We start from the raw sequence: 21584 nt of genomic DNA on the forward strand, positions 1-21584 counted from the left end.
CCGATGCTGGGAAAGATTGAAGGTGGGAAGAGAAGGGTTTGACAGAGGAGATGGTTGGATGGCATCACCAACTCAGTGGACATGAGTTTTGAGTAAGCTCCAGGAGTTGGTGATGGACAGCGAAGCCTAGCGTGCTGCAGTCCATGGGGTCACAAAGAGTCGGACATGACTGAGAGACTGAACTGAACTGAACTGATATGGTTTCAAAAATTAATTTTGAAGCTAAAAGAGATTTCATATTGAAAATGAGCGGGTAAAGAATCTGCTTGCAATACAGGAGACACAGGAGATGTGGGTTCAACCCTGGGTCTGGAAGATCCCCTGGAGAAGGAAATGGCAACCCATTCCAGTATTCTTGCCTGGGAAATCCCATGAACAGAAGGGCCTGGCGGGCTACAGTCCAATGGGTCTCAAAGAGTTGGACACAAGTGAGTGACAAAGCACACACACTTAACATTTTAATTCAAAAACTTTTAATGGTAATCTCTTCAAGTTCTTACTGGTTACCATCAATGAGAAACCTTGCTCACATGAGGAAACAGTAAAATAACTTTACAAAATTATTTTTGTCCCCATCTTCTGTTGCTATACTTTTCACTGCTTCCCTATCTGTGCTCCATGGACACCTAGACCCTGTCACAGACATTGGAATATATAGCAGATGGTAATAAGGTTTGAGCAGCCATTCTTAAGGGCTAAACAAAAGTTTGATCCAATAACCAAGGAAAGCAACAGAGGATCCAAAAGATCTTTTGAGGAAATAATACTGTGCTCCACTTCTAGGGCAGGTCATCCCCAGCTCTGTGTGGCTGAGAGTGGAGATCAAAGTCACACCACACAAGCTGCCCAGATACTCAGGGAGACAGCTACCTTCACTAAGTTTTTTTTTTTTTTTCAATTTGGGAAACCTGGATTTAATGTAGTTTACTTCCCTGGTGGCTCAGATGGTAAAGCATCTGCCTATAATGTGGGAAATCCGGGTTGAGAAGATCTCCTGGAGAAGGAAATGGCACCCCACTCCAGTACTCTTGCCTGGAAAATACCGTGGACAGAGGAGGAGCCTGACAGGCTACAGTCCGTGGGGTCGCAAAGAGTCGGACAAGACTGAGCGACGTCACTTTCACTTTTCACCTATAACAAAAGGGTATTTTATGTTCCTGTAGGAATAGAGGGCTCCCCAGGTAGCTCAGTGGGTAAAGAATCTGCCTGCAATGCAAGAGATGCAGGAGATTCAGGTTCAGTCCTGGATTGGGAAGGTCCCCTGGAGGACAGCACTGCAACCCACACCAGTATTCTTGCCTGAAGCATCCCCATAGACAGAGGACCCTGGCGGGCTACAGTCCATAGCATTGCAAAGAGATACGACTGAAGCAGCTGAGCCCACACACAGTCATAGGAATAGAAGACCTGTACACTAAAAAAATAAATAAATAAATAAAGGTTTTACATCCCTTCCTCTTCCCTTTCTTTCTAAAAAAATAATTTTAATTTAAATTTTATTTTTAATTAATTAATTATTAATTTAATTTTGTACTCGGTGTTTGTTGCTATTTGGGCTTTTCTCTGGTTGTGGTGAGTGCTGGCTACTTTTTAGTTGCGGTGTGCGGACATCCCCCCGCGGCGTGTGGACTTCTCCCCGCGGTGTGAGGACTTCTCCCTATGGAGTGCGGCCTTCTCACTGAGGTGTGCGGCCTTCTCACTGAGGTGTGTGGACTTCTCACTGTGGTGTGAGGACCTCTCCCTGAGGTGTGTGGCCTTCTCACTGAGGTGTGCGGACTTCTCCCCGCGGTGTGCGGTCTTCTCACTGAGATGGGTGGACTTCTCCCCGCGGTGTGCGGGCTTCTCCCCGCGGTGTGAGGACTTCTCACTGTGGAGTGCGGCCCTCTCACTGTGGAGTGCGGACTTCTCACTGAGGTGTGCGGCCTTCTCACTGAGGTGTGCGGGCTTCTCACTGAGATGGGTGGACTTCTCCCCGCGGTGTGCGGGCTTCTCCCCGCGGTGTGAGGACTTCTCACTGTGGAGTGCGGCCCTCTCACTGTGGAGTGCGGACTTCTCACTGAGGTGTGCGGCCTTCTCACTGAGGTGTGCGGGCTTCTCACTGAGGTGTGCGGGCTTCTCCCCGCGGTGTGAGGACTTCTCACTGTGGAGTGCGGCCCTCTCACTGTGGAGTGCGGCCCTCTCACTGTGGAGTGCGGACTTCTCACTGAGGTGTGCGGCCTTCTCACTGAGGTGTGTGGGCTTCTCACTGAGGTGTGCGGGCTTCTCCCCGCGGTGTGAGGACTTCTCACTGTGGAGTGCGGCCCTCTCACTGTGGAGTGCGGACTTCTCACTGAGGTGTGCGGCCTTCTCACTGAGGTGTGTGGGCTTCTCACTGAGGTGTGCGGACTTCTCCCCGCGGTGTGCGGGCTTCTCCCCGCGGTGTGAGGACTTCTCCCCGCGGTGTGCGGTCTTCTCACTGAGGTGTGCGGACTTCTCCCCGCGGTGTGCGGGCTTCTCCCCGCGGTGTGAGGACTTCTCCCCGCGGTGTGCGGTCTTCTCACTGAGGTGTGCGGACTTCTCCCCGCGGTGTGCGGGCTTCTCCCCGCGGTGTGAGGACTTCTCCCCGCGGTGTGCGGTCTTCTCACTGAGGTGTGCGGACTTCTCCCCGCGGTGTGCGGACTTCTCCCCGCGGTGTGCGGGCTTCTCCCCGCGGTGTGAGGACTTCTCACTGTGGAGTGCGGCCTTCTCACTGAGGTGTGCGGACTTCTCCCCGCGGTGTGCGGACTTCTCCCTGCCGTGGCTTCTCTTGAGGTTTCCGGGCTCTAGTGCTCAGGCTCTATAGCTATGGCACATGGGCTTCGTTACTCCCACGTGGCATGTGGGATCTGTCCAGATCAGGGATCAGTCTTGTGTCTTCTGCGTTGGCAGGAGGATTCTTTTAACTGAGCCACGAGGGAAGCCCCAGTTGAAATTTTTTAAATGGGAGTTAATTGCTTTCCAATGCTGTGCCGATTTCTGTCGTGCAGCAGTGTGAATCAGCTATAAGTAGACATATATCCCCTTCCTTCTTAAGTCTCTGTCCCATGCACACCCCCAACCCATCCCTCTAGGTTGGCTTAGAGCACGGAGCTGTCAGTAAGGCATATTTTAATACACCTTTGGAAGACACAAAGATTCCTGCTCCTGTTGCTGCAGTCAACACTAAAATTGCCTTCAGGAGTTGCATGCTTTTACCTTTTGCATTCCCCTCCTTTTTTTAAATCCTGAAAAATAATTTTAAAATTTCGTGTAAGTTACTGTGTTTTTACATTTTCCTTTCACATTCCTGGAAGGCACCCCAAACAGGGACATTCCCTTAATTTCACCATCTCATCCTTACCCAAGCATTTTATTATTAAACCTTACTTGGTTTAAGACATGATTGACTTGCGAATTGTTATAGGATGTTGTGACCTCTTTGAAGGCCAGAGTTAAAATGTTTCTCATGTTAATTATTATTTTTTTTAAATGACTTAGGCCGCTGAAAAAGTTAGTCACGGCTAATTAAGAAAGGAAGATTTCAAAAGTTCTGGGTGGAGACGTCTGCTCCGGAGGTATAGCAATGATATTTAACTCTGAAATAGTCCTTTGTAGATGAGTATCTAGGGAAGAAGTTGTAGTTTAAAGGAAAGAATGTAAGCTTTGCATTCAAGTCAGCAGAGGTTTGAATTCCACTCTGCCATTTATCTGCAGCATGGTTTTCAGCAACTTGTGTGTTTGTTTTTTTTTTAAGAATGCACATTTCATCATCCATGAAATGAGGATAACACTTTAATATTGTAGGATCAGCTCCATAGTATTGAATGAGATAATATATGTGACATACCTACTAATTTCCTCACATAGTAGAGATAATTACTCCACAGTTAGGATTAATTAAAATATCTTTACTGGCCCTGAGGATATATGCACACCAGTCTAGTATTAAATTTATGTAAGGCTACTGCTGCTGCTGCTGCTAAGTCACTTCAGTCGTGGACTCTGTGCGACCCCATAGACGGCAGCCCACCAGGCTCCCCCGTCCCTGGGATTCTCCAGGCAAGAACACTGGAGTGGGTTTCCATTTCCTTCTCCAATGCATGAAAGTGAAGTCTCTCAGTCGTGTCCGACACTTCTCGACCCCATGGACTGCGGCCTACCAGGCTCCTCCGTCCATGGGATTTTCCAGGCAAAAGTACTGAGTGGGTTGCCATTGTCTTCTCCAGTAAGGCTACTACTCTTCCCCTAATATATATGTGTTAATTTAGCCAATGTGTATTTATTCATTAATTCAAACATTTATTCCTGCCCTAATTTGGTCGCAGGATCAGCCATAGAGAAATTAAGGTGTACTGATGTTTTGTCCATTTCACTCATGTTATATGAAGGAGCCAAAGGTGACCCATGCATATTGGATTCTAGGTTGTTTGGTTCCTTGTAGCAGGCTGAGACCCAGTAGCCCTAAAGCCAGCAAGCACCAAACTCAAGCTTTCAAACATTTGATTGCTTAACACATAGCCCAAGAAAGGATAGGTTTAACCATTTAGAACTTGCCTGCTTTGCATGCCCCTTGAAACTGCACGGCACATCTGTAAGCCACAAGTAGGATAAGCTGAGGGCAGTAAAGACCCCCATCACTGCTGCCCCCGGGGGCTCTTTGACGCAGAGACTGCCTGCTGCGCTGCTGACTGACGCCTTCTAGACAGGCAAGCCCCCTGTCGGATTCTCCCTCCTCCCAGGAATTGTCTTGATTTCCCATCCTCCTGCATGGTGACTTGCTGTGGCCTCTGGCAAATGTCTTGCAAGGCAGAGGATTGCCCCAGTAAGGCTTGTGTGTGCTATCACAGGCTGCAGGCAGTGGCAGGCAGATTCTTTACCACTGAGCCACCCGGGAAGCCCATTCAACAACTTAAAAATGTTTAAAAATAGCCTAAGACAATAAAAAGTGCAAGTAACTCAGAAAGGTGCACTTTACCGGATATCCAGTAATCCTCCTCTCATCCCAATTTCAAAGTCTTTACCAAGTTTTCATGTCACTGTCCCCATTTAAAAATATATATATAATGTTTTATTTTAGTTTATAATAGAAATAGAATAAGATAAAGTCATGGTCAATTCAGTGTTATCAGACTTGAGAAGCTTTAGTGTTGTTATGTTCTTCTCTTCCCCTTTCAATGCCACTTAATGCATTGATTTTAGGATCCCACAGAATTTGGGAAACATTTTGACAAACTTCTCTTACTAGTTATGAACTTAATTCACATGGGCATATTTTTGAGGGCCATGATTTAGCGTTTCCTGCTTTACAAAGGCTGAACACAGAGGCCTAAATTAAAATATTTTCTTTTAATTGGTATCACTGTGAAGAGTTTAGACCAGTGAGTAGGAAGCAATATATTTATTAATATAAATTTCAGATTTGCAATATTTTCTGTTAGTTTTGCAGATACACCTTACATTCATTCATTCAACAGATATTAACTGTCTGCTGTATACTAAGTACTGTTCATCAACGAACTTCTCTTACTGGAACTGATTCTTTGTGTTTTTTTCTTGCTTGCTTATTTGTTTATTTTATTGATATATAATTGACATACAACATTTTATTAGTTTCAGGTATACAATATGATAATATTTCAGGCATACAGCGTTATAATATTTTCTACACACAGAAGTAGGCAGTAATTAAGTGATTAAGTCATATTATGCCCTTTTAACTTTGTGTGTGTTTGTGTGTGCATGCATTCATTTAAAATTTCTGACCAGGAAAATAGTGGTGAGAAACATACTGGACACTAAGGAGCTAAAGCTTCGATTACAAGGGAAATAATTTGAACTGTAAAGAATTTGAGCACATAACCGAATGGGAGGTAAATCGGCTACGTGTAGCTGGGAACAGGGCAGGAGGTGGCAGGCTTTGTGTTTGTGAGTGCATAGTTTAAAACAGAGCTTACCTTTAAGAGTGCATTCATTCACTACAAATTTTACATTGCAAAATTTCTTATCTACAAAAAGATTTCTTTAAGATCATTTTTTTCTGTTGAAATGCCTTCATTGTGGTCTTCAGGTGGTGAAACATTAAACAGTAATTGTAAATAACAGGTGACTTTGACAAAACACACAGAATGTTGATTAAGATGAACATGAATCCAGTAACACAGGAGTCCACTGAATATAAAGATAAGCCCATAGACATGTTCCATTTTAGGAGTTTTAATCAATGGCGTCAAAATCAGAAACAAAGATATAGCTATGGATCCAAATATAAATGGCAAAGGCACCTGAAAGTTAAAAAAAAAAAAAAAAAAGGTTAAGGTTAGTGATGCCATTGTCTAAAAGTTTCTATAAACAACATGAAAAAAATCTCTTTCTTTTGGAGCAAGTGTTTCCAAACACCAGAGAGAAAACTACAAATATATTTTCAAATATATTTAGAGAGAGAGTGTCAGTATTACATTATAAAAAGTAAAGAAAGTCAGACTGAATGGAAAAAAGTTATTTAATTTTATTCATTTTATACTTATCAAGAATGCCTACTCTAGCCATCAGATATTGTCATTTATTTACTAAGATTAGTGCTTTATTTTCAAGCATAGAAAAAATACATTTTAAGCATCATCATCATAGACAAAAATTAGCTGTGTCATCCTAGTGTTAGTCATTGAAGCACTTCTACTTTTGGGAATATGGAAACCCAGTCATGTCATAACTGTAATATTTGTTTATAATGCTTCTTTAATGGGGCGTATGCCAGTCTTTCTTAGTGAAGCATCAAGTAATAGAAATAGCAGGAACGCTGGAATCAGAAAAGTCTGGTTAGAAATGCAACCTCTATTACGTTAATTGCTCATTCTTTTGAGAAGTATTCACTGAAATTCTAAATGGCACATGCTGTGCTATGGATTATTGTTATTATTGTTTAGTTGCTAAGTTGTGTTTGACTTTTTGCAACCTCATGGGCTATAGCCCGCCGGGCCCCTCTGTCCATGGGATTTCCCAGGCAAGAATACTGGAGTGGGTTGCCTTTTCCTTCTCCAGACATATTTAAAACAGATAAAGAAGGTTCTTCTCCAGGGAGCTTAGTGCCAGTATCTAGCAGTGTAACTTTGGTCTACCTAATAATCTGATCTTCAAACCCATTTGCAGAGAAGAGCCAACAGGTGGCTCCCCAAGTGTCCATCCCAAGGAGACCCCAAACACGGCACAGTGAGATCCTCAGGGCCTCACGTGCCCCCAGCCCCTGAAGAAAAGACGTGGTGGGTCAGCAGATGCTAAGGGATAAATATGTTCAGGGGTTTTCAATCAAATATTCGTGAAATGTGTATTTTGTGTGGAGAAGGAAATGGCAACTCACTCCAGTGTTCTTGCCTCAAACTTCCCATGGACAGAGGAGTCTGGTGGGCTACAGTCCATGAGGTTGTAGAGTCAAGACACGACTGAGTAACTAAACACACACACACACCATTTAAACTCTGAGTTTCAAAAAAAAAAAAAGAGTCCTCTTAGACCCATTTGCAAAATGATTTTTTTCTGGTCTTCTAAAGTCTTTGTCAGAATTGCATACAGTGTACTTCAACAGAATGTGCTCAACAAAATAACATTTATTAATTAACTTTATAAAAATAATTTGTATACACTTCTTACTCTTCTATGAGACTAAGAAGATTCTTGATGAAAGATTCATCTTTATTTTTCTGAACTGCCTAATAAAGTAACTGATACACAGCAGGTAGTCACTGCGTATTTGTTGAATAAATGGATGACTGAAATCCAAGATATTGTTCACTCTTTTCAACATGAAGCATGGCCAAGAGGGATCCATTGGCAGGGGAAGAATGTCAAGATTGTCTAAACAAGTGTTTCTTAAAATAGGATCAGTCGACCTCTCTGCATAAGAATCCCCAAGATAATTGATAAATGCACAGATTCCTAAGGCTCGATTAAGATCTACTAAATAAGAACCCCTGGGGTGAGTCTGGGAATTCAGAAATCAGTAAACATACTCAAGTGGTTTTATGGTCAGTGGCATGAAATAAGGGACTATCATTTTATTTTCTACACAATCTCTACAACCAGGAAGTATCTTAATTATATTGACCACTGGATTATAATTATAACACAATTAAAAAGTAAAACAAAGACTACTTGGGGACCTCCCTGGCAGTCCAGTGATTAAGAATCCACTTTCCAATGCAGGCCACGTGGGTTCAGTCACTGGTCAGGGAACTAAGATCCCGCATGCCAGGGGATGTAACCCAGTACGTGGCAACTGGAGAAAGCCCGTGCACTGCAATGAAGACCCAGCACAGTCAAGAAACCAAACAAAACAAAGCAGAATATTACAAAGACTGGTACCTTTTAGGATTTACTTTATAGCAAGGTATGGCTTAGTTTATACCAAGGCGAAATAAATGAAAATAAGAAAGAGAAATGAGGGAAATAAATATGGGTAAAGAATGAATTTGGCTCACAAAATGCATGCCACGTAGCCCCATATAGAATCTGGAAGCAGGCCACCAAAAGGCATAGGCTAAACTGTTGTTTAGAGGAGGCCCAAGTATTCCTGATGCTAAAATCAGAGAAAATTTCCTCAGTGGATCTTTCATAGGATACAGATTTCATCACTATCTTTTCAGTAAATATAACAAAATTTTGGTTTCTGAAATCAGAACGTGTGGTTTAAATCCCATCCCTGATCCTTTCCACTAGGGTAATTTACCTAGTCTCTGAGCGCCAGGATTCTCCTGAAGTTAAGTGGAGTAAAACTAAGAAAACCTACGCCAGCTGTTTGACCTGAACAGGCCGTGCTCATGCCTCCTTCTAACACACTTCCTACACTATTGTCAGAATGGGCTTTTTTCCAAGTGGGGGTTTGATTTTATTGCTTTTACATATGGCTGCTTGCATGCATGCTCAGCCGCTCAGTCATGTCCAGCTCTTTACGACCAGCCAGACTCCTCTGTGCATGGAATTCTCCAGTCAAGATGACTGGAGTGAGTAGCCATGTCCTCCTCCAGGGGATCTCCCTGACCCAGGGATCGAACGAACCCACATCTGCTGCATTGGCAGATGGATTCTTTACCACTGTGCCACCTGGGAAGCACATGGTTGCTTAGGTAGCTCATTACTCATACCCCGCTGAGGGGGCAAAAGGAAGCTGTTATCTAGCTCGTGCTCTGCTCACCAGGCTCTGTGTCTGGGCATGGAGCTGTGTCTGCCTAGAAGCAGGGGTGCTTTATTGTTTTTTGCACAAAGACACTTTAGGAAGCTACAGTAGCCCTGCCGACATTACTTACAGGATGGTGGTTGCATTTTGTTAGCTAAGTTCAGGTTCAAAATTTTTAGAATCAACTAAACTGAGGCTTAGAATACCATCTTGTTGGATAAAATGAAGACCCTTCAAGGACATACTCAAGAAGAGAATGCCATGTCATGGGTCGTGGGTCGACCATGGTTGACATTGGGTCATGGACTGAGGGGATGCTTTTGAACAGGGCCAGGATTCTTCCCTCAAAAGTGTTATTGCCTAACTCCTGAAAGATGATGAAAAGGATAACATTTATCTTCCTCATAGAAAATCAGTTTCGACATTATACTCTAGAAAAATCAAACCAAATGCACCCCATACGGCCAATTACACATTCAGTTCAGTTTAGTGGCTCAGTCGTGTCCGACTCTTTGTGACCCCATGAACTGCAGCATGCCAGGCCTCCCTGTCCATCACCAACCCCTGGAGCTTACTCAAACTCATGTCCATTGAGTCGGTGATACCATCCAACCATCTCATCCTCTCTTGTCCCCTTCTCCTCCCACCTTCAATCTTTCCCAGCATCAGGGTCTTTTCCAATGAGTCAGTTAATTACACATTAGTAAGCTGGGAACTGTAGGTCTGGTTCAGATGTTTCAAAGTTTGACTCATGATTGGTTAGAAGCATCCCATATAGAATAAAAAAGGCTTCCCTGGTCCCTCAGATGGTAAAGAATCCGCATGCACTGCTGGAGACCTGGGTTCGATTCCTGGGTTACAAAGATCCCCTGGAGAATACCCAGTCCAGTATTCTTGCCTGGGAAATCCCACGGACAGAAGAGCCTGGCAGGCTGCAGTCCATGTGGTTGACTGAGTGACTAATGCTAACACTTAATATAGAATAAAAATTATATTCTTAAAAAGAGAATAGAAGTTTAATACTAAGTTTTTAGACTTGATTTACCTTGTAGGGTCTAGGTAGATTGGGTTCCTGGTACCTTAGTTTAAGTAAACCTATCATATGTAGCCCTCTTAAAAACCATAATGCTAATCCTGAATATCTTATTAAATTGATTAAATCTGAGGTGATAATAACAATGGAAGTTAAGATGATTATCTGGCTCACAGCCAGGGTTGGACAGGAGTGGTTATTGAGCATTGAGAAGATCGAAGGCAGCTGTCCTTCTTGGCTTGCTGTGAAGATCATCCTTGACGCTGAAAGCACTGTACAGCACATGTTGCTAAATACTGAAGTTGAAATCCCAAAAGAAATGACCCACTGCATGGAAGGGATGATTTTGTCCGTCCAGGTGAGAGCAACAGCATCTACAAAAATTTTAGACAAATTTCAAAATGGTCAGTCCCTTTGCTTGATTGGAATTATGGCAATAATTCTTCACTTCCTCCTGCATCCATACCCTTTTTAATAAATCTTGTCGCTTATTCTAAGAAAGGGAGTCTCTTTACTTATTCTTGAATACAGTTTGACCTTGTGGTCTGCTTTTGGCCAATAGAATGCATTGGATGGGGTAGTTTGCTTCTGCAGTTCAAACTTTCTAAGACTAGCTTTTGCATAAGATTTGGGAGGCACTTTTCCATACTTTTCAGGGCTCAAAGTGTATTGAAGTGAAAGTAAAGTGAGTGTTAGTCGCTCAGTTCTGTCTGACTCTGTGACCAAACGGATGGTAGCTGGCCAGGCTCCTCTGTCCATGAGATTCTCTAGGCAAGAATACTGGAGTGGGTAGCCATTCTCTTCTCCAAGGGATCTTCCCACCCAGGGATCGAATCCAGGTCTCCTGCACTGCAGGTGGATTCTTTACCATCTGAGCCAGCAGGGAAGCCCGAGTGTATTGAACTTAGAATCAGTCTTATTAGTGGGACATCAGGCAGGAGATAGGCATCCCACTCAGGCTGAGGAGGGTGAGATGACATTGTGGGGGAGGCAGAGAGTATCTGTTCTGGAAACAGCAAACTGTTCAGAAAGACTGTTGTGTGGCCAGGGTGTATGTGTGCACAAAGAGACAAGAGTTGAGGATGGAAAGTTAGGCTTCACTCAGATCTTGGGGAACCTGCCACGTCAGCTTAGTGAAAGTGAAGTCGCTCAGTCATGTCCGACTCTTTGTGACCCCATGGACTGTAGACCACCAGGCTCCTTCATCCATGGAGTTTTCTAGGCAAGAGTACTGGAGTGGTTGCCATTTCCTTCTCCAGGGGAGCTGATACTTGGTCTGAAGGAAGGTGATGATGGGGTGACAGTGAGCTTAGGAGGAGACGTAAGAAAACAAGATGGCAGAACACTTAAGCAGGGAGGTGACAGGATTACATTTGTGTTTTGTAGAGCCCCACTTTTTGTGACCCCATGGACTGTAGCACTCCAGGCTCCTCTGTCCATGGGATTCTCCAGGCAAGAATACTGGAGTGGGTTGCCATTCTTTCTCTGGGGGATATTTCCAACCCAGGATTGAACCCAGGTCTTCTGCACTGCAAGCAGATTGTTTACTGTCTGAGCCCCTCATAGAATTATTTCTTGAGATTGAGTGGAGGCTGGATAGAAGAAAGTTAAAGGTGAGGGTGTAAATTTAGAGGTTGTTGCTGCGAATGAAGTGAGGAAAATAGGGGCCTGGGCATGTGGGGTGGGAAAGAAAAGGAAAGAACAGCTGAGGAGATGTGAGTGAGGTAGGTCTTCACACAACTGGCAACCTGGTTTGGAAGTGGGGTGAAAGGCAAATTATAGCTCTCCCCTTCAGTTTAATAGTTAAAAGAATTCTCCTTCAGCGTGTTACTGTTTTCCTGTGAGACCAAGTTGCGGCAAGGAGCACGTTTTTTGTTTACTTTTAAAAATTTATATTTCTCTTTTCCTTTTAGAATCACCACATTATTTTTATACTCATCCCAGAGAAGATGCAGAAATACATCTTTTGGTGCTTTTGAGCTGTGTATAGGTTTTTTGTTTTTTAAATGAATTTCAAATCTTCTGATTTTGGTGAAGGCTTTGAGTGCGGACGACAGTGGGGAGCTCCAGTTCAGAGGGGCAGCACATCAGACTGATCCTTTGTGGCCTCTGCCTTGAGACCACACCCAGGGCAGGGGACCCAGGTCACTGGAGTGACCCCGTCAGCCCCTCCACGGTCACACACACCACACGTGGGCACCTATGCCTGTCTGTAGGTACAGTTTTGTAGTCTGTGTTTTTGTTGATGTGTTATTTGGCCTTTATCCAGAATATTTGAAGAGCTAGTCACTATCAATAAATGAGTTTTCTAGATAACCAAACTTCTTTTGGGAATAACTATCTTTTCAAAATTAAAATTTGGTGAAATTTTTCTAATATATTTCAAACACTACTCGACCTTTTTAAAGTAAGATGAACATAATTTAACACTTTTTTGGGGAAGACCCAATGTTGTCATTAAAAATCATCAGTTAATTCTGTGGAAATATAATTATCTAGTATTAGAAAAATGATTTTTTTTTCTGATCATAAGATGCTAATTGTGGGAAATATGAACAGTATAAAAAAAGAAATAAAAATTTCTTATAATCTTACCATTCAGATGGCACCATTTACTATTAACTTTTTGTTATATTTCCATTTAGTCATGTCTGTGTGTGTATGTTATAAAATTATATGTATTAATAAAATTTACCACCTGATGTATATTAATATGTATTCATACGATTGCTTGCTTTGCTTTCATTTCACTTGCTTATAGTGAGATATTTTAGTATGGTGATTGAGAACATAGTTTTTGGAGTTAACATGGATTTGAGTCTGTCTTTTTCAGTTACGAGCTGGGCAGCTTTGAGCACCATAGTGGTAGAACTGGGAAGAATATATTTTTTGAAGGTCAGATCTTGTGAACTGCTGTCAAGATTTACAACCCATTGCTAGCAATAAGCTGGACAAGAAGCAATCTTTTATCATGAGAAGGGCATGACTGAAGCCTACATTTGAATCCTATCAAGTTTGTTCATTACTTAACTCCCAGGCACTACGGTTTTCTCATCTGAAAAAAGAAGATGACACTGCCTGTTCCAAATGACTGCTTTGGGGGTGGTTATCCGGGCGCACCCTGAAGAGTGGAGCATCTCCTAACAGAGTGTTTCTTCTCTGCCGTCTCGCCTGGCTGGCTCCTGTTGCTCGTTTCTCTCTCTCCTCTATGTCCCACTCCTTCTCTTTTTCCACCTCCTTCTCCTCTTTCTCTTTCCAGTTCTTATTGTTTCACAGTCTTCTACCCTTTGATTTTGGTCTTTAGCATGTACTCATCTTTAATAGATTTTTAGATTATTGTTTTTCCTTTCCTTATAAAAACCAAAGCAGGAACCCATTGTATTCGTACTCTTATGGGTGTACTGAACAAACCAGTACTATATAGGAGTCCTTGTTTATTCAGAACAGACAGTAGTGACTATTTCCTCTTTGTCTAGATACATTCATACCTGCAGAGACGATTTCCTTGGGAGTCAAAACTGCCAGGTAGGATACATTGGCCAGTAAGTAAACCACAGCCACCATGGGAATGGCAGTAATCAGAGATTTGGGGATGTTCTTACCAGGATTTTTTATCTCTCCTAAAAAACACAAATAAACTCATCAGAAAAGGACATATTATGAGACTTTTGAAGACTTTGTGATAAAATGTATGAAAAAGTATTATTCATGTATCTGTTGTTTCCTTATCTGCTTGACTGTTTCTACATTGGTCCTGTGCAAGTTTTGCCCGAAAGCTTGGATTTCTCACCATCTTATACTAAAAATCCAATTATTCCAGTCATTTGATGATTATGGGTTTACAGTGATGGAAAAGACCATGTAGTTAGTACAAGCTACTGTGTACAAAATGATAAGCTACAAGGATATGTTGGAATGTAGCCACTATTTTAGAACTATAAATAGAGTATAACCTTTAAAACCCATTCTGTTGTACACCTGAAACTTCTACAATATTGTAGATCAACTATGCCTCAATAAAAGAGAGAAAGAAATGAAACAGAGATGAGAGCAGAGTAGGGGAGAAAGTTTGCATTAAATGAGACAGTGGGGAAATGACATTTGAGGGAAGATCTAAGGGAGGTGAGGGAGGGAGATATGTGAAGATCTCAGTAGGGAGCCTTCTACGCAAAGGGAACAGTAGGTGCCAGAGGAAAACAACTCCCCTCCCCCGCCTCATCCCAGCAACTTTTTGTGAGCACTTTTATGTCTGCCTGTCACAGAGGCTTCCACCGTGTGGTATTGAATACCCGCCATAGCGTTAAGGACATATTGGGCTGTGTCTGCATTTCAAACACAGAGGAAACTGCAAGGTCTCAGAGAAGTTAAGAGACTCGCCCAAGGTCACACAGCCACCAAGTGGTGAGGGAAGGATTTGAAACCGTTTAATCTGACACCAAACAGTAAGCACTGCGCCCTCCAGCCTGGGTGTAGCTAGATCTCTTGGACCTTGGGGTGATGGGTTTCTTGGACAGAAGGTGCAGAGTCCATTTTGACACTTACTCCCAACCTCTTGGATAGAAGTCCTCAGTTGGGAAAATCCTTGAGCTCTGATACATAATAATGTTTCCAAACCAATAGTAGGGATGAGCTCAAATCACCCAACAATGTCAGTTTCTGTCAATCTCAGGGGCCTTATTTCAGGGGAGGACACACCACATCACCAGTGAATTCTGGAAATTGGCATATGATCTCAAAATTTCTAGAAATCATACTGTTTTTCTTAAAAAGGAAGTTCAGGAAAGTAGTTAAGAACATAGGCTCTGGAGGTAGTGGGTTCGGGGCTCGAACCTGGCTCTAACCCTCACTAGTTGTTGGACCTTGGGAAGCAGGCTTCGCAGTTGGCAAACAAAGATTGCCGGTTCACAGATCTGTGCAAATAAAAAATGTACAACTGTTAAAGACTCTTTAGTATGTAGCCTGTCTCTTCATCTCGCCTGAGATATGTCATTTTTTCCCCCTTTTTTCAGAAGTAGTGGTTCTCTTGTCATCTTTTTCCCTCAAGCAAATAAATGGACCTCTGAGGAAGTTCCTTTCTCTCCCTTTCTCTCCCAAGCAAGCTTTTCTTTACCTAGTCTTAAGTGTGAATGGAATTCATCTTATGGAATATGAATGAAATAAGAAGAGGAAAACAATTCAGAGCCCATTAGGCAATCAAGAGGTTGCTTGAATCTACTCAAGTGGTGAAGGAAATTTGCTGTAAGCCATGCAGAAGAGTCTGTCCACCCAAATTCCGATTGGGAGGAAATCAGGAGATGGTAATATGAAATCAATGTTAGGTGACTTGTGAGTTCTCGGGTTCCCCTATTACCATAGCAACAGGGTGACGGAACCAGTCTGTGCATATGCGACCTGAGGCCTGAAGTGCTCGGATCACATGTTCCGTCTGGAGTCTGGGCGGTGTAAGTGACTGTGTGCGCTGGCTTCTCCCCACGGCAGCTTCAGTCACCGGAAAGTGACCCTGAGCCCCGGCGTGAGCAATGACTCTATAACACGGCAGGCAGGCGCGCCCCTCCTCCAGCTTCAGGGAGCAACGGCTGCTGGCTCCCCACAGCTGACCCCTTCTTCTGGGATTTGCCCTTGGTCCTTGGGTGGCTTGGCAGGGATGGGTAAGCTGCCTTGCTTAGAAAAATCTACAAGTTTACTTTCTCCCATCAGAGGCAGCCCCCAGTCATTGATTAACTGATAAAAGGTACAAAAGTCCATCCCTAAGGCCACTACTTGGGAACGTTTTGCATTTTTCCTACTCTAGCAGTACTGTCTAATCAAAATATACTGTGAGCCATTTATGTATTTTAAAATTTCTAATGACTACATAAGAGAAAAACAGGTGAAATGGAATTAATGATATATATTTATCCCCAAATATCCAAAATGTCATCTTTGCAGTATGTAACATTTGTAAAGAATTAATGAGCTCTGGACAATGGACAAGGTTTTGTTCATTCAAGATTTTGATTTCTGGTGCGTATTTTATGTCTGTGGAGCCCCTCGGTTTGGCTGACTACATTTCAGATGCTCACTGGCTCCGTAAGACTGGTGGCTACCAGGCTGGGCAGTGTGGCTCCGTAGGATCTGGCTGAGGCTAGACTCCAGCTGAAACCACGTCCTCAACAGCTCTCCTTGCCCTGTCCTGCTTCCCTCGCTCCTCGCGGCTGTCTCTGGGAAGCAGGTCCTCAACAAAGTGCTGGCACAAGGATCCCCATCTCAGGCTTTGCTTCTCATTAACCCAATATAAGATGGGAATGTGTCAAATTAAATACAACAATGATCAGCCCCTGACACCGTTTATTTTCTGCTAAATTATACAAATTGTGCCAGTGTCTAATCTTTATGAGAATCTCGCGTGTTAGATAATCTGAAAGAACAGCCTTGTTACTTAAATTTGAAATGTAAATAAATTTTCAGATGTGCGATTTAAAGTTGCAAGTATAGGAGACATTAAGTTTATAAACCATATTTAAGTGTTTAAGGAAATAAAATTCATCTTATATGAGGCAATATTTTAGCATTACGGGATATGAGATTAGAAAGGTTTTTCGAGTCAGACACTTAAAATGCTTAAAAATTAAGTACATTTTAACACGCAATTGAAAGAGTTTAAAAGAATGAGGTTATATTCTTTAGTGAAATTTAATATGTTCAATATATTAGTCAACCACTTAATAAAGAACAAGAAAAAGTGAATTTTATGGAAAATATTTAGTTTTATATATGTATATCGTTATTTATAAGTTAATGGTTTATGAAAACTTATGATTTTGAATTTATACTATAAGAAAATTGACTAACAATTTTAACTCTAACTTTGGGAAGTTCTAAAACTCACATTAACATCTAACATGGATTTTTTTTTCTTTGAGAAGGGAAAAGTAAAAGATAAGAAAAATTTAACCTGTGCCTTTAACAGTTCTTTCTTCTTCATCCTACCTTTTCCCCACCATAGTTCAGATAAACAGCATCCTTTATAAAGAGTCCTTTGGGAATACTGTCTCTTGGTTCAGCCTGGCTGTTTTTAGTGTGGAAAATTCCTTGTCCTCCCAAACAGATCCCAACTTTGCTCAGATCCTTAGGACCTGGGAGTATTATCAAATTTTAAGTATGTCCAGGGAGGTGGTAGACTCTTTAGGTTGTGTTTCCTGCCATATTCCTGTCTTGAGTGTGAGCTGAGACCAGGGCCTCTGATTTCCAACCATAGGAGAGGGGATCTGCCTGCTTAGACCTCCTGCGTGGTGGCCCATAAAGGGAGGGAAGATTAGGCCTAATGAGCCTTTTTTTTCTTCCATGTGTGTACAACTTCAGTTTCTGGAGGACTAACGGGTCCTCTTGAGGGTGAATGAAGTCTGTCATAGATTTCCATCTTGCAGCAAATTAAACAAGAGAATGGGTGCTTCAGGCTCACCAGTCCCCAAGAAGTCTGCCTTTCCCCCTGAAACTGACATACTGCACCCCACACCCCCCACATCCAGTTTCATGATCGATGGTTTCATTTACATGCAGTTAACCACAATCTGAAAATATTAAATGGAACATTCTAGAAATAAACAATTCATAACTTTTAAATCGCATGCCATTCTGAGTATCATGGTGAAAGCACACGTCTTCCTGCTTGTCCTTCCCAGGATGAGAATCACCCCTTTTTCTAGGGTCCACACTGTATATGTATTGACCTGATCCCTTAGTATAGCAAAAAGCATAGTATATTTAGGATTCAGTATTAGCCATGGTTTCAGGCAGCCACTGGGGGTCTTGGAACGAATCCACCGTGGATAAAGGGGAACTACTGTATATTGCAACACGCTTAATGTCAGGAGGAGGGTTTCCTGGTATTTCTGTGTATTCTGTCTCTGAAAAGTTCCTCTAACAGGCAGCCAATCAGGGTGTTGGTCTGGTCAAACATGAAGTTGTTTTGGGCAACCTTGTGTGCAGCTGGGGAACTAGACTTTTCAAGTCTGCTTTCAGGGCTTTGGAAGAGGAGTGGATGCAGATCTAAGCTAGTGGGGTCATTATTACTGTAGCTTTCTCTAGGGGTCAACCAAAACTGCAGCTATCAATTTCTCCTCCTAAATTACCTTCACTAACAATGGTAATGCTGGGCAGCTTATGAAATCTGAGGCTCTCTTAAATTGCTCCCAATATTAATGTATTTTATGTGATCCTGATTTTCTAAACAGCATACCATGGTTCCTCGCAAGGATTGTTCCTTGCAAAAGTCACACAAGTCATGTTACAGAAGCAGACCTTCTGTCCTTTTGTAGTTGCATGGATAGAACTCAAGTCCAGCAATTTTCTACATCACTAGAGACTTCTCTGAATATTGTCAGACCTGCTACTGAGGTGGCTGCACTGATGGCTTTGAGACCTAATGAAAGTGAAAGTGAAAGTCTCTCAGTCATGTCCAACTCTGCAACCCCATGGACTATACAGTCCCTGGGATTCTCCAGGCCAGAACACTGGAGTGGGTAGCCTTTCCCTTCTCCAGGGCATCTTCTCAACCCAGGGATCGAACCCAGGTCTCCCGCATTGCAGGCGGATTCTTTACCAGCCGAGCCACTGCGGCCGCTGCTAAGTCGCTTCAGTTGTGTCCGACACTGTGCGGCCCATGGACAGCAGCCCGCCAGGCTCCTCTGCCCACAGAACTCTCTAGGCAAGAGTACTGGAGTGGGTTGCCATTTCCTTCTCCACGCTGAGCCACAAGGAGACCTAACAAAATTCCTTATTTCAGAATTAAATATAAGGATGTCTAGTGGTGCTTGGGATTCAGTGTTATTCCTTCAGGAGGCCCTGGCACAAGAATCTAGATGCAAGCTGTCTATTCTGTTTATACTTTGTCAGGAATATGACAGCTCAGAAACTCCGAGAACCAAACCTGAGGCAGCTAGTTCTTTCTAGCCAGGATCACCCTATTTTGACACAGAAGAAGCCAGATCTCTAAATTTGGTAAGTTAATGAAGTGCTGGTTCTGCTAGCCAGCCCCACTCAATTAGCCCCAAGTTCTGACCCTATTACTGCACTCCTGGCATTCGACCTTCTGCTCTGAGAGTCAGACCTTACTGAGTGACTGAGCACACACTACTCGTCTGCAAAAAGTTCACCGGGCCTTTCAAACACAGCCACATTCACCTGACGTTGCTCACATTTCTCTGACCGGCTCCAGTTATGAGATTCTTGTCCTACATTCAAGGTTTCACTTGTTTGATGACAAATCCAACCAGGGAGCAGGAGGAGAATGAGCTGAGTACTGCAAACAGAACTGAGTCTCAAGCTGCACTGTGCTGTGTCTTTAGGCAATAATCACTCTCAGGAACACCTCTGCTTGCTCCCATGTGATACTTTTCTTCAGAAGGGGTGCTCCAACATCTCGGTATTTAATTTTGCAGAACCGCACCCCCCGCCCCCCACTGACCAGGTGTCCTCTGGAGGAAGCAGTTGAACAAGCAGTGACCTGTGAAACTCTGCCTCCATGTAGATCCAGGGTTTCCACTTTCTACTCAGGTACCTTTTAATGGCCAAGCTAGCAGCAAGGTGATTATGTCATAATTAATTTGTGCTAGGTAAATTCAGGTCTCATCATTATTTGAAAAGCCTTGATATTCAAAAATCCATTAATTTTATAGTGAGAAATTTCAACATTACATTTGCCAATTAAAAAAGAAAATGTTAAAGTACTTAAGAATCATATCAACTATTAAATTTTAGTAACCTACATGAATGAACAAAGCATCTCATTGACCAACATAAAAAACATAAAAAAAACATAAAAGTTTCGGTAATTCAAAGACTGAGAGTTTGTATAAAGATTTTGTTTGGAATTTTATACAACTGTGGTATGTAATATGTCCTCAATATTTTATATTCCTATAACCAAAAAGTAATATAAAGAATTATTTTCTGTTTAGTTCTTTTGTTTACTCTAGACAGCTGTGTAGGTATTACCAAAGTATTTTGGCACCATGATGTCAGGGGAACAGTACTACCCTGCAGAAACAACAGTGCATACAAACAGGGAAGCGTTGGTATTACACCAGTCCTTGTAATTATGAAAAACGGGAAACATTTCAAGCGTCCACTATTGTGAAAGTGCAGCAAAGCCATTCTAGGAATATTATGCAGCAGTTAAAAGAATGCTGGGTGACTAAGGACTGCTATGGAAAGTTCTCTAAGACGTACTGTGGATTCAAAATTAGGACGCAGCATTTTACCAGTGCAGTAGGGGATGTATAAAATCGGATGGTTTCATTTTTTAACACTAACATTATATTAACATATTTCTAATATCATTGATATTTAACTCAAAGTGTCTTGAAAAATTGCTAGAATAAATTACAGTAGAATCTGAGAGTGATCTTTTCTCCAGCAAACTTTCCCCATGTTTGTTTAAATGGGGTGACCAGAAAAGCACTAGATTCTCAGTATTTTAGGTAGATAATTATCTGCCAAGGCTTAATGATGATTAAACTGTGCTACTTGCACGTAGTGCAGAGCAGATTCAATTCAGTGTCTCCCAAAGAAACAAACTGGGTATTGTTTTTCTGCAGAGGGTTGTAGACAAAACTTCATGCCTACAGCAGAAGTATGTCAGAAAGGGATTTACCTGCCATGCTGTTTAGGATGGACGTGCCAGAATACGCAAACAGTCCTTGCAGGAAGGCTTCTGCAATCTGTGAGACGTCAGGAAGCTCAGCGTCCAAAGCGTTCTCGAACCTGGCCACATTCTCCTTTTCCCCCATCCCTAACAGCACAATCCCAGTGAGGCAAATGAAGCAGAGGACAGTCATCTTCGCCAATGTACTGACAGTTTGAAGCCAAGCCACAGTTTGCACCCCTCGAGCATTTAGAAGTCCCAAAGACCACAGAACAGCCAATGCTAGACATCTCTTTGGTAGCTCTGGAGCTGGGCACCCAGCGTAGAAAGGCTGAATTGTATAGGTAGATAATAACAAACTTTCAGTAGCTAGTCTTAAGGGATGAGTAAATAGTTTGATCCAAAGATTGAGGAAAGCAACAGAGGAACCAAGAGATCTTTTGAGGAAATAATACTGTGCTCCACTTATAGGGAAGGTCGTCCCCAGCTCTGCATGGCTGAGGGCGGAGATCAAAGTCAGCACCGCACAAGCCGCCCAGATACTCAGGGAGATAGCCACATTCAGTGAGGAATATTTTAATACCCCTTTCGGAGACACAAAGATTCCTGCCCCTATTGTGGCGCTTAAGATTAAAATGTTTCCTCGGAAGAATCCTATTGCCCTCAGGAGTTGCATGTTTTTGCCTTTTCCCTGTTTGTTTTCTTAATCCTGAAAAATAATTTTGAAATCTCATGTGGATTGCTAACTCTTATACATCCCTCTC

At 42.6% G+C, this 21584-nt stretch overlaps 1 protein-coding gene across 1 annotated transcript; it reads right to left on the bottom strand.

The window, feature by feature from the left end:
- Positions 1–1590: 1590 nt before the first annotated feature.
- LOC133042235 (solute carrier family 7 member 13-like) lies at positions 1591–21496 on the bottom strand. Its single transcript, XM_061122770.1, has 5 exons — positions 20830–21496; positions 13685–13816; positions 10209–10570; positions 6192–6278; positions 1591–2784 (listed from the first exon to the last, which is right to left on the bottom strand). Exons 1-5 carry the CDS (start codon positions 21494–21496, stop codon positions 1591–1593), a joined length of 2442 nt encoding a protein of 813 aa, XP_060978753.1.
- Positions 21497–21584: the final 88 nt, after the last annotated feature.

Source organism: Dama dama, chromosome 21 (genome assembly GCF_033118175.1).
Source record: "Dama dama isolate Ldn47 chromosome 21, ASM3311817v1, whole genome shotgun sequence".
In the NCBI taxonomy this organism is placed as follows: Eukaryota; Metazoa; Chordata; class Mammalia; order Artiodactyla; family Cervidae; genus Dama; species Dama dama.

Bases quoted from the DNA above. Each gene is read 5' to 3' on its own strand.
- LOC133042235 (XM_061122770.1), bottom strand. From the start codon at position 21,496: ATGCAACTCCTGAGGGCAATAGGATTCTTCCGAGGAAACATTTTAATC. The intron at 10,571-13,684 runs GTATGAATGTAT...AAATTTTTGTAG, and splicing joins CAAGGAAATCGTCTCTGCAG to ATGCTGTTGCTCTCACCTGG. The intron at 2,785-6,191 runs GTCTATGGGCTT...GGAAACCTCAAG, and splicing joins AAACTCCTAAAATGGAACAT to AGAAGCCACGGCAGGGAGAA.